General features: G+C 38.6%; 1 protein-coding gene across 1 annotated transcript in view; it reads right to left on the bottom strand.

Moving 5' to 3' along the window:
- Positions 1-5,433: 5,433 nt before the first annotated feature.
- TRAF3 (TNF receptor associated factor 3) overlaps positions 5,434-14,991 on the bottom strand; it is a 62,202-nt gene continuing 52,644 nt past the window's right edge. Inside the window, exons 11-13 of the mRNA XM_030452039.1 lie at positions 13,357-13,497; positions 8,128-8,302; positions 5,434-6,361 (exon numbers count right to left, since the gene is read on the bottom strand). Of these exons, the coding sequence (XP_030307899.1) occupies positions 5,790-6,361; positions 8,128-8,302; positions 13,357-13,497 (888 nt within the window). The 3' untranslated portion in view covers positions 5,434-5,789. The remainder of the gene's footprint in view (positions 6,362-8,127; positions 8,303-13,356; positions 13,498-14,991) is intronic.

Genomic DNA, 14,991 nt, shown 5'->3' with positions numbered 1-14,991 from the left:
GTCCCTGAATCAGCAGCCCAAAGTTTTCCACAGCCTTCCTATCTGGTGCTTCTCAGCAAAGGCCTGGATTAAGAGATTTGAAAGAACAACTAAGCCCTCCATATTTTGATTTAAAGAAAAATGGAGAAAGCCCCACAAGAAATAAATGGTCAGTCATGCTACAGGCTGAGAGAACAGAGATGAACCCACTTCATTTTAAAATGGTATTCTCCCTCCTCAGTTAAGAGGAGCACTAAATGAGACTTATTTTGCTGGGTGATTCTGAACAATAGAGCAGGACACACATTTGCTGCTATAATTCACACTGCACTGGCCTTCCACTCTGCAGGCTGTGCAAAGCACTGCCAAGCAGTGAGCAATGTCTGGGCTACCATACACATACAACCCCAAATCATGACAGCTTTTATGTTTAATTCTAGCCCTTACTGTCCTGATGTGGGTCTCTAAGGTATGTCAACTTGTTTTCCAGTTCACTTAAGGGACAAATGTATTAAAAGAGTAAAACCTAATGATCTGAAGGTAACTCCAGGGAACTGGAACCTCTCATTTAGTTCTGGCTCCAGGAGGTTCCTTTTATGCCTCTGGGCAAGTCACAGCTCATCCTTGACTTCCTTTTTTCCAGAAAAGACAAATAACACTTGCCATAAGAACATGTTTGCAGATGCAAAGTGCTTCCTACGCTGTACATAGCACAAAAACTACTCTCAGACAGACTAAATTCCCAAACCAATTGGTTTTATTGCAGTAGCTATGAATTCTACATGAACCAGAATATAGAGGTATTGACTGAACAAGATAGGAACTTCAGAAAGAGGTCCAGTTGGGTTTTTTTTTAACATTTTGTTCCAAAATTAAAGGAAAGAATTTGCAATTAGCAAGTTGCCCGTCACTGTGTTTGTTTAAAATACAGAAATCTCCAAATTAGAGGAGTATGAGGAAGAACACATGTCCTAGATGACATTCCACGGTCTTCAGAAAGGCTAAACAAACTGTTATGCTATATTCAGGTCTTCAGACATGGAAGATGTGAATCCAAAGTTTGTCTTTAGCCAAGATCCTCCCTTAGCAGCAGCAAGTTATATTTGCACCAATTGATCAAGTATAACTTGGAGGAAAGGGTTTTGTTTCATCACTTCTGCATAAAAAAAGGATTTTGCATATATACGTGCATGCATGTCTGTGTATATATGTATGTACCTACACATGTATGAGTAATTTACACAACAAAAACTATGAGATTAAGTATGCAACCCAAGAATTCTTCCCCTCACCTATTTGTATATTTGCATAGTTAAGTCATATCAAGGCATCAATACTGCAGTCACATTTTTCACTCTTCTGCAGTGCAGGCAACTTCTTTTGTCACTCCCTACTCAATTCTCTGTCTTCCACCAAGCAGCACCAGTGTTTTAAAAATTAAACAAAATAAGAACAGAAACCCTGCATGGTTGGTGAAATGCCTATCCCACGTGATGGAATACAGATACAAATAGGTGGCAGCTTTTAAATTCCATCTCAACAAGCCATGATCTCGGCAAGCTGAGAAATGTGAGCAATACAATCATCACAATCTAACATTCATGGGTTTAACACTTACATTAACAGCACAAATCTCTATCACCTTTGTATTTGAGAAATTCACCAGGCACAGAAATGGGCATATGTCACCAACTTTCCTTTTCCAAGTAGGAAAACCCACAGGAAAAGGAAAAACTATATTTCATATTTATAAGAAAGTGAGCATGTTACCCACAACATTTTTTTTTCCCCATAAAAATTATGTCACCCATCATCCTCTTTTCCTATTGCACATTCTCTTTGTGAGGAACAACATTTACAGTACAAGGCTGAAATCAACATTGCATATTGTAAGTCAGCAGTTGAAGGTGTACCATGTGGAGAATAACTGAAACAAGACCCCTTTAATTAGCTCAGAGACAGAACGCAGACATGGTCACACATCACAATCACAGGTTGGTCTGCAGACACCCAAATAGTTTCATCCTGCTTAGAATTCAAGACTTTCTGGGTAACAGATGCACTTGCCCTGTGCTGAAGGGTGTACAGAAAGGGCAACAGCCAGAATGTTGCACTCCAGAATCTCCCTAAAGAGAGCTGGAAACTGAAGAGGCTTGTACCTAACTTGGAACGTCATCGTTAAGAAAATACCAGCAAAAGACTTCAGTTGTGAGCTGCTAAGAATTACTAAGCAAAGGAAAAAAAGGTTCTGTTGAAGAAACTCTGTTCAAAGTAATGCAAACACTCTGGGAGTCCCTTGCAGTAGTGGCACAGCACAGGAGTTAGCTGGGATTCACAGCATACATGGGGTCAGGCTGTTGCCCCATGCACCACTTCAAACAGACAACCTCTAGAAAACTTTAGATATCTGTGTCAGGAACATATAGAAAAAAAAAGGATAAAGGGCATTTCACTGATGAGAGAAAAAATTTTAAATTACTTAAATGTTGAGTCAAGCACCAGGTATCTTTTCTTTTCAATTTAGAGAATATACAGTGGCCTTTTTTTTCACAAAATGCTACATACTCCTTGCCGGAGAGCAGAGGAAAACGGTTTCTATGTACACAGTAAGAACTCTACAGAGATGGCTGCGAGTTCTGCGGAGAAAGGAGGTTACAGTCAAGGCTTCAGGTATTCCACAGCAGGCGGTGTTTACGTTTGTGTAGCAGGATCCTGGATTTCACAGTACGCAGGGCTGGCAAACTGGAAATTCTCTGGCAGCTTCATGTAGTTTTAAAAAGTAAGTGCAGTAGGCCTCCATTTTATTAACTGTGATAAAAAGCACATATGCAAAAATATTTCAATACAGATAGCACATTACTGCATTATAAAAGCTGCCCAAGTGAAGCTGAAGATTCTGGCAGCTGGTGCTTTTGGCACTTGGGAGATGTGGAAAGCAGCATAGAGATCTGTGAAATACAACAGTGAGAGATGTTTCTGCTACAGTGATCGGCATTAGTATAGTTAGGAGTGTTCATATTCAAACTTCCCTACGAAGTTTCTGAGTCAATATCCCACTAAGAGGAGATATTCAGATCTCTTAAAGCTACTATTTTAGGCTGTGTGCAGACTCAGGAAGACTTCCCTATTAGTTAACACTTTTCGCACATTTCAAAGTCCTCTTTCAATCACAAAGGCTGGAAACACTTTTTTCCTCCTCTTTTTAAGAGCCTGGATTTAGAAGCGCAATTCTGTCACAGGAGTTGGAAACTGTAGTCACAAATCTGCAGAATATGCTGGGCCCTGCTTACACTAAAAATCTCCTCCAAGTCCCAGATTGAAACAGGATAGAAACTGTTTTGAGATGGCCAAACGGTTTCGTTTAAGTTTACAAGACATACATTAGCAATGGGAGGAGAGTCCTTTGGACATTTCCACTTGGGAATCCTGTTTTCAGTAAAATTCTGTGATGCACAAACACAAAAGCTCAGCTGCCTACATTCACAATTATTAAAATGACACAAGTCGAGCGAACCTTCGCTCCCAAGCGTAAGTGATGGGTTTGCTTGTGCAGCCTGCATAAAACTGCAAGTGCCGTACAGTGATATCTAGAGATATAGATGTGGGTATATCTATAGATATTTCTCTTGTGCAGAACGTCCTCCTTCCGTGCTAGAAATTAACTGCTAGCACGTGCCTCCATGTTTGAGCTTGCACCTGTTGACAGCTATGTACCATAAAGGGAGTACAGTACCTGGACAATGGAAGGCAAGAAAAGGAAGACAAGTTGCTGCTGACAGTTGCCAGAGTCAGCAGCAGGCAGTATTCGAGCAGGTGCCTGGAAAACCCATGAAGACCACTTAGCATGCATTGTTATATTCATAAATATTTCTCGCAGGCACTGTGTGTGAAGGCACAGCCAAAAAAGACAACGGCAAAGACAAGCTGAAATACAAAGGCGTGAATTCAACTGCAGCTTAGATGAAAATTGTGACTATGCCTCAAAAAAGCAGAAAACTGATACAACCTGACATTAAAGGCTGAGATGCAACCTTTTCTTTCAAGCCCGCAAAGGTTAAAAACACAGCGGTGTGAGTCCACCGTGCTGAAGCAGTTCTTGGATTTTAAAAAGCACCACAGTCAGGCTGTCTCTAGACTTGCTTGTCACAGGCTATTAAATAGAAGCAGATGAACACAGCAGGCTGCAATCAGCACGTTTCAGGGCTAGCAAATGCTTTCCACTACAGTTCAGGCTGTTGTAAGAAGCAAGCCCATGCATTCCCCATTAGGATGCTTGTCTGCTATGAAAAGCTGTCACAAGCATAGACATTCACAGCCCCAGAAAGTTCTCAAATGGGTCCGTTTCAAGGGATGCCACCTTACAACCACAGGCATTAGAGGAAAAATGTCACCTGCCTTCCCAGTGGCCATGGAGACTGTCTAGTCCAAGCTCCATAGGAGCACTGAGCATAACGTTTCAGTACCTGAATGAGATGGATTCCACCGTGGTCAAGCCATAGAAGCTCCAGAAGCCAAAAGAATGGGCTTTGGCTTCTATCTTGTACATGGCAGGGTACCTACAGGCTCTGAAGACAAGGCTAAACATTATGCCTGAAGTCCAATTAAACTACCATTTCAGATATCAGAATTAATCTGAATAAAAAGCTATGGTTTATAAGCAGCACAGCACATCTAAGGCACATGTATGCATGCAAGCCACCATCACTGTATTAAGACATTGCTGATTTGTCCTTAAGAAGCAATGGCTGCTAGTACAGAACAAACATACAGGCTTTTTTCAGCACTAATCCTCCTCCCCAATACTGAAAATACTATATACTGCTGACAGCTTAATGTGCAACATATATAGCTTGATTGGAAAGCATGGGGCAGAACTTTAAAAAATGTACAGGATTCCGTTTAGAACTCCAAAGTTCAACAAATGCCCTATTTTAGGGTGAAAACAATTATAAGTCTGATAATGATGCACAGCATCCATGAGTGATTTTTCCTTAATTTTGAAATAGTGTCATTAACTACGACATATATTGTAGGTTTACATTTCTAAAGAGAAATAACAGAATTGAATAGTTTTTTTTTCCTATCACAAGTGATAACCAGTGTTTGATATCTTCTATTTTTCTTCCAAGAAATATCAGTCTATCAACAGTTTGAAAATAAAATGTTTTCTGTAACAATATAACTTTAAATAAAAATATGATTTTGATTCAGATACTTTTGAGAAGACATGGATACTTTTCCAAGATCTTCTGACAAAGTAATTATTAAAACAGAGACCAGGTGAGGCCTTAAAAAGACAATATACTATATTTCAGACAAGATTGCACCTCAGTTTTTCAAATAATATTATAATTGCAACATTACTTCATCATTTCTTCTTTTAACATGCTGACAAGTTCCAGCTAGCCCACGTGTGAAGTTTTTTTTTGTTTTGTTTTGTATTCTAGCTTAAAGAAATAAAAGTCAGTAATTTATTCAGCACATACGGTATGTCTTTTCACCTCCAATTGACTAGATCATTAATAAGTTAAAAAAAAAAAATCTTCTCTGAACAAAATCATTATCCTCATGAGGGATAAGTGATTCCTCAGAGCTTAAGTGTTGCTAGTTCTATTAAAAAATATACCATGGTATGATTTCTTAATGTGTTGCTACTTTCGCAATTGGACCCTATGCAGTTATGCCTTCAAACTCTTCCATCTGTTCCACAAGGTGGTTCTGTGAGCTTTAGGACCTCTGATTGAAGACAAACTGATATAAAAACCCCAAAAGGAGTTGTCTTCTGTTTAATCCGCCTCCCCCATTGTATGTCAGGGGTCTGGTAGATCCGATGTATCCACTATGACTTTAATAAAAATAGTATCATCTTTAATATACGTTCCATTCTCCAGAACAGTTTGAGCCACAAAGACGGGGCAGCCAGAGGCAATGTTCATTTCTCCAGTTGGCTTCTTGAAACTGCTGCTGTTTGGATCTGGCTTGAAAGCATCTCCTAAGTGGCGCCGAGACGGTCCCTGGTCCATGAGCATGAGAGTCACTTTCTGTTTGAATGGCCAAGGAAGCAACGCATCGTATTCCCCACGCATGATGACAAAAAACAGCGACAAGTGCGTCCCCTTTCCCATGCCATCTCCGTTAAGGTAAACTCTGGCACACATCTTGTAGCCAAAGTATCCAGTATAAAAGGGTTGGCTGTACAAGGACAGAGTCTTCCCCATGACTGCCTCTTGCTTCCGACGTTTATAATCTCGAATTTTCCAAATTAAGACTCCATTGTAACTCGCGGTTTCTAACACTTGGAAGCGGAGGTCCATGTCAGCCAGCCGAATATCATGAACACTCAGCATCTGATCATGTCTGCTCAGCTGTGTCTCTAGCAGGCCTATCAGGAAAAGGAAAGGATGAGAGTGGGAAAGTTGTTTTTTTTTCTAAAGACTCTAAAAAATCATTCACCAATGCTGCTATTGTATATGAAAACATTTTCCTCCCAAGAATCAAGCTGTCTGCAGTCACCAATGAAGGAATTTCCGCAGAAACAGTTTGCCAGCTGGTATCCACATTAGGTGGGATTTTTACAAACATATGTGTCAATCACACATGCAGTAAAAGTCAAATATTCCATTCTAATGGGGATCATTAAGAATTGGTTGGTCAGAGTTTTCCATTTTTCTGAGAGGAGGTCTGGTAGCATTATCTCTAGATTGCTATTACCCATGAAGACCTTGGAAGCAGTCACACATCCTACATAATCCCTCTGCAATTCAGAAACATTGCTGATGACTCAAAATATTGTTATATATTGTTATATTGTTATATATATATAACATATATATATACATACATATATATATATATATATATAGTTAAAATATTGTTATTGTTTTTTACTGTGTCCAGTTCTGGGCCCCTCAGTTTAGGAAGGATATTGAGGTCCTGGAGCAGGTCCAAAGAAGGGCAACTAAGCTGGTGAAGGGACTTAAGCACATATCCTATGAAGAGAGGCTGAGGGAACTGGGGCTGTTCAGCCTGGAAAAGAGGAGGCTCAGGGGAGACCTCATCACTCTCTACAACTCCCTGAAAGGAGGTTGGAGCCGGGGGGGGGCTGGGCTCTTTTCCCAGGCAACTCTCAGCAAGACAAGAGGACACGGTCTTAAGTTGTGCCAGGGGAGGTTTAGGTTGGATATTAGAAAGAATTTCTTTACCGAGAGGGTGATCAGGCATTGGAATGGGCTGCCCATGGAAGTAGTGGATTCTCCATCCCTGGAGATATTTAAAAAGAGACTGGATGTGGCACTCAGTGCCATGGGCTGGTAACTGCAACGGTAGTGGATCAATGGTTGGACTTGATGATCTCTGAGGTCCCTTCCAACCCAGTCGATTCTATGATTCTATGATCTTCTCTAAAAGCTCATCATAAAACAACTGAAAATTTAAGCTTAGCTCTGCATTATACAGTCACTAATTTAGTTGGAGGGAGGACTGCTTTTTATGTCCCTTTTCCCTCACAGGAACTGGCCAACACACAGTACTGAGAAGCAGATGAATTCAGAAGGCAGGCTTGTTTTATAAAGATCTATTTTAAACACTAAGTTCTTTGTCCCAACCATTCAAACACCTACATGTGATCTACACTGCCTTGCTATACGTTACTTTTCACTTTATTCAGCAAGCCCAACAGAAATCTTTTTCAGAAGCAGGTCTCAACAGTTTTCTTCAGATCAAATATATCTCTGTAAGAGATACCAGAGATACCAGAACAGGTGGTTTCAGGTTGATAACCATACTGCTGAGCCATTCATGGAGGAGAAGAGTAATAAAAGAACACTTGTCAATACACCTAAACTGTCTTTAAAGAAGTGGCTGAAAGCTATTAGCTGTCAAAGATCTGTTGAGAAACTATTTAAAACAAACTAACATTGTAATCAAGACAAAGGTCAAGAACACAAAATAAAAGACAATAATCAAGCCTAAGAAACAGTGTGAAAGCACCATCAACAAACGGATTATGCAGTTTCCTATTAAAAAATCAGAAGAATGAACATTGCTGATGCTGCCACATAAAAATCACAGTGGGAGTGCCATTCATAGGACATAATTTTTCTCCTGACAGCGCCGCCAACTACTTCAGTCCATTGTGCTTATGCTTACTTGTATTTCGAGCTCCTTGCCCTGCTGTTTTATCAACACTTTCCAGCTCAGTCACCCTGTTCTGGAGGGATTCTACACTGCTCTTCATGCTGTCAGCCTCCTCCCAGTTCTGTCGGAAGGGACGGATTTCTTTGTCCAGTTCTTTCAGTTTCTCTGCTTGACTGTCTATCACCCGCTTTATAAAACAATAAGTTATGAGTTAAAATAACAAAAATACATTAATTTGTGCAAATTAAACAAGGATTATATATATATAAAAAAGACATTTTCTGTACAAACTATTTCCACTTACATCAAATGTTTTAACGACACAAACCTTGAAAATTTAGATGAATAGCCCAAGTATTTATAAAACACTTACAAAATCCTTTAGTGCTGCATAGATATTAACATTAGAGCACCAGCAGACTTACCAATAAAATTTCTTTTTTAAAGAGAATAGTTAGTGTGGTCTGGTCTTTATTTTGAAAAACCTTTCAATGCAAGAACAATATTCTGGATGTCTCTACATTGATCTTAGGGTTCATATTTGCTGGGTTTCATGTCAGAGTACATAAGCAACAAAGGATGGGCACAATAACAACTTACCATGGTGTGAATCAAGCAGTTGCTCACATGCATTTATCGTTGGGTAACAGCAAAACAACTTACCACACTCCAGAAAAACAACAGTACCCTTGCACGGACAGAGCAGGAGTACGTGCATGAGCAGATACAGCAGTATTAGCAAGCTCCGAGCTCACATCAGTGTTACCAAAGCCTACGGTGTTAAATGCCCGTGGTCATAGTGGAAGCCCTGTGAGCAGAACTATCAATACTGACCCCTTAACCACTTTTAAAATTCCCCCCCTTAATTGGTAAATGAAAAAAGCCACATGTCCCAGAGATGCTTGCTGGTTGAATCATTTTAAGAAAACAAAGACAAAAACCCCAGCTGATTTTGAAATGGCATGAAATATAATGTTAAAAAAATGCATAGAAAAGCTGATATTATCCCAAAAGAGGGACATTGGAAGCACTTCAATATATCACAAATATAAAGGAGAGCATATGTCCCAGTCTACCTCAAATCTGATGCAAGTAATACACAGCACTTTACGTTATCACAGCTAATTTGGACTAGCAGGAATTTTAGCCAGAACCCCATAATCAGTTGTGAATTTCATAAAGTAACACAAATATTTGAGAAAAGAAACTACTTTTGCTACCACCTACAGTTAAATTCCAAATCTAACTTTATACTTTATAGTCATATAGTGCCAACAATACGTATAAAAATTTTTCACTTCTTAAAGAACAACTCTAGTTGAGTACAAAACAAGAAAATAGAGTCATTTTGCATTTGCCTTCTGGTTAGCCATGTGGATTCAGTGTTTCCCATTGATGGGGAAAAACCCTTCTGCCTCACGAACCTGCATTTCCTCTTTTAGGCATTTGGTTTTAATCATGTGTTTTCAGTTATACTGAGAGTGTACAACGATTCACTGAAGGCTGTCAATTTGATCAGCCAGATAGCTAAAGCAAGATCTAGGAGGTTTTATTTTGTTGTGTCTCAAAACCACTAAGTAATGTAACATATTTCAGGATTAACTATTTATTTCTGTATTGGTGGTTTTAAACAAGCTCATTATCTCACTTGCAGCTTACGACTTTGTGAAGGAAAGCTGTGTACTGACTGAATCATAAATGCAGGGCATGGTCCCATTAAATAGATTAAACAACTTGCCTGGATGTACTAATCATAAGCTACCAATGCAGTCACACCCTCTCACTTGGACTGATGGTAATCAGAAAAAAAGAAAAAAAAAGAAAGAAGAAAAAAAAAAGGCTGTTAGCTATACATATAAAAGGAACCACACCACAAAATGGCCTGCATTAATATTGTTAAGAGCAGAGTGACAAGATCTAGCCATTACTTCACAGCTAACATGGAAAAGTGAACTGATGGTGTGCCCAAGTCTGATCTCTGCTTGCACAAAAGATGGAACTCTCCAATGCAAGAACAATAACATGAATTTGGGTTTGCACAGTGCCTTACACAGAGATGCTCTAATTTCTGACTGGGACCTCTTAGCACCAGCAAAATTAATAAATACATTTTTAAACTAATTGGAAAAGCTGTAAAGATATAGAAGAATAACAAGGTTCATTTGGGAGAAGTTTACTAAAAGTTGTTATTAGGGACCAACTTCTCTCCATCAATCTGCTTTGCAGAAGCACAACCAATTCTGGGTTTTTTGCTATTTCAACTATACACTTGTAAGCATGTAGTATCTTCTCTCCTCTGTATCTGTATCTCTTCAGAAGAATTCAAGAGGTACAGAAGAATCAGAAATAGACCTGCATTCTGCTTTTAAAAAGCAATGGGACCTCTATCTTTTTACCCTATAGGGAATCGACCTCCTTCATGCTGGGAGGTACTGATGCACTATATCTGAATTTAATGAAGCAGTGGAGAATTTCACTCTCCCTAATTATTCCATTAGAAAGCACACAGATGTCTCACACTGTACTCATAAATTTTCAAGTAGGTATCAATTTTCTGAATGCACTCTTTATTCTAGCAACTGAATTCTCCAGATCATTAATCCAGAGTTATATGCCTGGCAAACCACTGAGGGCTCTTACTGATGCTGATTTTAATCTAGGTTTTGTTTGGTATTTCTAATAAGCTATTTCCAGAATTTTAGCACTACTATTACTGAAAGAATTTAGAAAATGTCACAAGGAACTGAAAAAAAGCTGTATTTGCAGACTTCCGTCTTTCAGCTGCTCCTAATGGCCCTCTCCATTATAACCAATAAAGAAAAACTGAAAAGCTAAAGAAGGCACTAGAAAAGGAACCAAAGGGACTACTTGACTGAAAACAAACCACACATCCTCCTCCTCTGAAGGCAAGTATAACCAAATATTTTTATATTCATTGGTTCATTGTTTCTTTTGCCTGTAAGGATAAATATCCACACTCGGCTTAAGACTTGGCTTACTAATATGCTTCCATATAATCATAAGAAAGAATGGATACTGGATGTCAAAGTTCCTTTCCACTAGACAGCAGTCAAAAAATATCATACTCTCTCAGTAAAAACACTTTCCCCACAGACCAGCATACAGAACATTACTCTGAATCAAAACATCTCCAGGCTGAGGCTCCTGCCAATGTCCAGACACCTTTGTTTGATGTATTTCCATGAGTTGTGTTAAAAACTGTTAAATGCTGTTAAATTGGGTTAAATGCTCACAGTGCAGATGATGCCAATTGTGCTTGGTGAAAGAGCTGTTCCCAAGCCAAAGAAGGATACGTGACAAACAAAACTGAAACTGCAACAGAAATTACTATCACACACAGGACTTGGCAGACTAAGGAAATAACACTTGTTCAGACCTGAATTAGCTAGTTCTACACTGGAAATATCTGTGGCTCTTGTATAGCCATGGTTGCTCAACACAACCCAGAAAAAGCATGGCCCACAACAGGTTCCTTTGACTCCTCCTAGGCAACAAAAGGAAAGCAAACCAGGGAAAAACAAACTGAGGTGTGTTTCCAGAATGCCCTTAACAACCTGACTTGAACCAGGAAGTCCCAGTGGGTTCAAATAATCAGGTTGAAAAAGCTGTAAAATACAGTTTGCCTTAAAATAGCTAAACTAAAATTGCTGCCAAGAAGCAGCAAATGGGGGGATAGAAGGGGAAGAACAAAACACATCCTCCTCTCCAGTACTTACTAACCAAAAAACCACCTGTGGGACTCTATCAACCATATTTGTTTTGGGTTCTTTTTCCTAAACATAAACCATTTGAAAGCTGATTTTGCTGACACTCTTACAGCTTGAGGAAAACAAAGATATGACAATCTGTCATCAAGACAACCATGAAAAACTCAGCGCTTTTTTTTTTGTTTTTTTTTTTTTTGTTTCCTCACTCATCACTGGTTATATAGATAGCATGTGTAAAACCCCAGGCTAAAAAATTAACTTACCTCCTGGTACACTGAATCAGCAATATCAATACATACAGGGGTTAGATTCCCAGTGCCAGAATGCAACACTGTAAGCATGCAGCCATACACCCTATCATCAGACCAAGTAACAGTGACTAAGGCAGGCTAAACTGGTTACTGTGTGGGCAGAACATGGAAAGATCTAAGAGCTTTAAGTAGAAGTGTTCCTGTTGCCAAACTAAAGGTTTCTTTACAAACCACCCCTGAAGGAAGGGTTCAATACCCTGAGCTTTTGAATGTACTACCCTTGGCATTTTAGCCATACTCTAGTTTGGATACTTACATCCTTGCTGAGTATCAACATTTACAATTCAGTATTGGAAGTGAACAGTACGTGAAAAGGGTATTTTTATTTACATTCCCTTAAGATGGATGTTAAAGCCAGTATCTGATATCCTAGCAGCAGACATACTAAAATAATGTGTAAATTATACCTATAAAGTAGCCTGCTGAGTATCTCCCGAGGTTTCCCTAATTGTAATTAGATTCACACAAACAAATTCCCAGCATCCACATTCCAAGTCAGTTCTGAATCCAAGGCAATGAATTCCAGCTTGTGCTAAGTACCATGCTAGTGCATCCAGAGGATTTCTAGTTTGACTCTAGCTTGTGGCCAGGTGATCCAGCCCACAGAGTAAGAAACTCAGACTTACTTGCAAAACAATAATTACATGCATTTTCCTCAGAAGAAGGACAACAGAAACATGGATTTTTAAAGGTCTATTCAAATTAATTGTACTATGTTTGGATTAATTCCACACCAGACCACTCTCATTCATGATTAGTATTTTTTAAAAATCAGCAAGTATAAATTTATATTATGCATATGACAGCTTTAAGGTGCTAATCTTCTCCTCAATTTGACAGTAGTTCCTCAAGCTGTTATTTTTTGCAGAAAAGAAAAAATAATGATGATTATTCTTCAGATAAAATTTTTATTTTTATTTTCAGTCTTTCCCCTTTTTAAAAAGGGAGTTTGTCTTAACATAGGCTAGGCAACTGCAGTTTTAGTGAAGCATCTTACTCCAAACACAGCAGAACATCTACTGACCAGAAGAAAAAAAAACCAAACAAAAAAACCAACAACAAACAAAACCAGAATAGCTTTATGATAATGTAAACTCTCTCCCCCCCCTTATTAATTAGAACACCTCACTTCACAGGTGTAAAGGCATAGAACAGAGGCTACTACCATTTCTGCTTTAATGGGGAGAGTCTAAATTTCTTACCTGTAAATGAAGTATTTTAGATTCATTATTCCGCAGCATTTCCTTCTGTCTTTCAATTTCTATTTCAAAGCTACAAATCTGATTATGTAAAGTTTGTATACTCTTGTTCTTTTCCAAACTTTCATTCTGGAGCAAGGCAACCTGGAAAAAATTCTACAATTACTCCTGCCAAAGTTTATTAAAAAATACCTCTAACTTTGTTATTTTAAAACTGTCTTACACATACGAAAGGAATGAGACCCTAGTAAAATCTCTCTCCTTGTCTTGAAAATAAATAAGTAGGCCCCAACTTTCTGATAGCTAATTCTGCACTTCCACAGTGAGGTATTGTACAACTTTGGCTAATGAAAGTGCAGATGGGATACACAAAATAGCAAAAGAACTTGTTTCAAGCATAACCTCTTATTTATTCACTTTGTTACTTAATGGCTTGTTTTCTACTGACTTGGAGTTGGAAGAAACTTGGTTGGAGTTGCTTGGAGTTTGGAAGAAACAACATATTTAGTTCTATATCAGTGTTAAGAACTTGAGCCCTGCACAGAAGGGATACCAGAGAAAAGCTAGTCAGGAAAGGGAAACAGTAATTTCCCCACCTACTCCAATCTACACTGACCTGTAGCAAATTTAAGGAAAAGTATCATCTGTATGGGATTGGCTTGGCTTCACATAATGTGATGGTGATAAAGACTCCTGAAATGAGTGAATACAGACAGGATCCATGCATTTGAAAGAAAATCCAACAATGTCTACTAGTAGAAAAGACTAAAAGAGCTCCAGACTGCAGATTATATTCTCTCTCTGTATTGACATTCTATTCATTCATTCATTAGTGACTCATTCCAATTTTTAAAATATGAGCCTTGCTAGAAGAATATCATTATTATCTCTTGGGGATTAAAGGAAGTATTCTCTGTTACACTATTTTGTGCTCTAATCATTAATGTTGTTTGGGGAAGGAAGTGCTTTGTGGTGATGGGTCACATTTCTTTTTTTCTTTTTTTTTTTAATCTTTCACCAGGCATGGCTGTTCAGTGGCAAAAACATAGAAAACAAACACTTGACATGAGATGACATTTAGACATGTCCTGACAGATAGATCTCCATGCAGAGAGTAGCACTATTTTTGACTCAGGAAAATCTTAATAAACATTCTACATCAAGACAAATTACTCGGATGTTTTATGTTCCCCCAAAAAAACCCCTACACCACCACTCCCAATATAGATGTTAGCTTGAGGTAAAGCCATTTTTACAACTCTGATGTGGGCACTAGTATAAAATTCCACCACCTTACATCCCCTCTAATCATAGTTGAATCACTTTTCACTGCATTCCTAGACTCAGGAAGCTATTGTCTTTAAAAAAGTAAATTATTTCAATCTCTATATTAGTCTAAATCAGACAAAGGATTGCCAGAGTTCACAGGCATTCAACAAGTTCATTAGACAGGGGCCCAAAAAGATAGTGATAGCATAATATAGGTGTTTTATATACTTTCCAATATAGCATAGCATGCATATATGCATACACACACATACATTCTGCATTTATATACGTTCTGCATTTATATATGGAAAAACTGGCAGAACAGGCTCAACAGACAGAAGATAAAGCTGATTTTGCCAGTGCAGAGAG

Source organism: Calypte anna, chromosome 5A, assembly GCF_003957555.1.
Source record: "Calypte anna isolate BGI_N300 chromosome 5A, bCalAnn1_v1.p, whole genome shotgun sequence".
NCBI classification, from domain to species: domain Eukaryota; kingdom Metazoa; phylum Chordata; class Aves; order Apodiformes; family Trochilidae; genus Calypte; species Calypte anna.
Note: the sequence above shows the minus strand (reverse complement) of the source record. Positions and strands in the feature narration are given on the sequence as shown.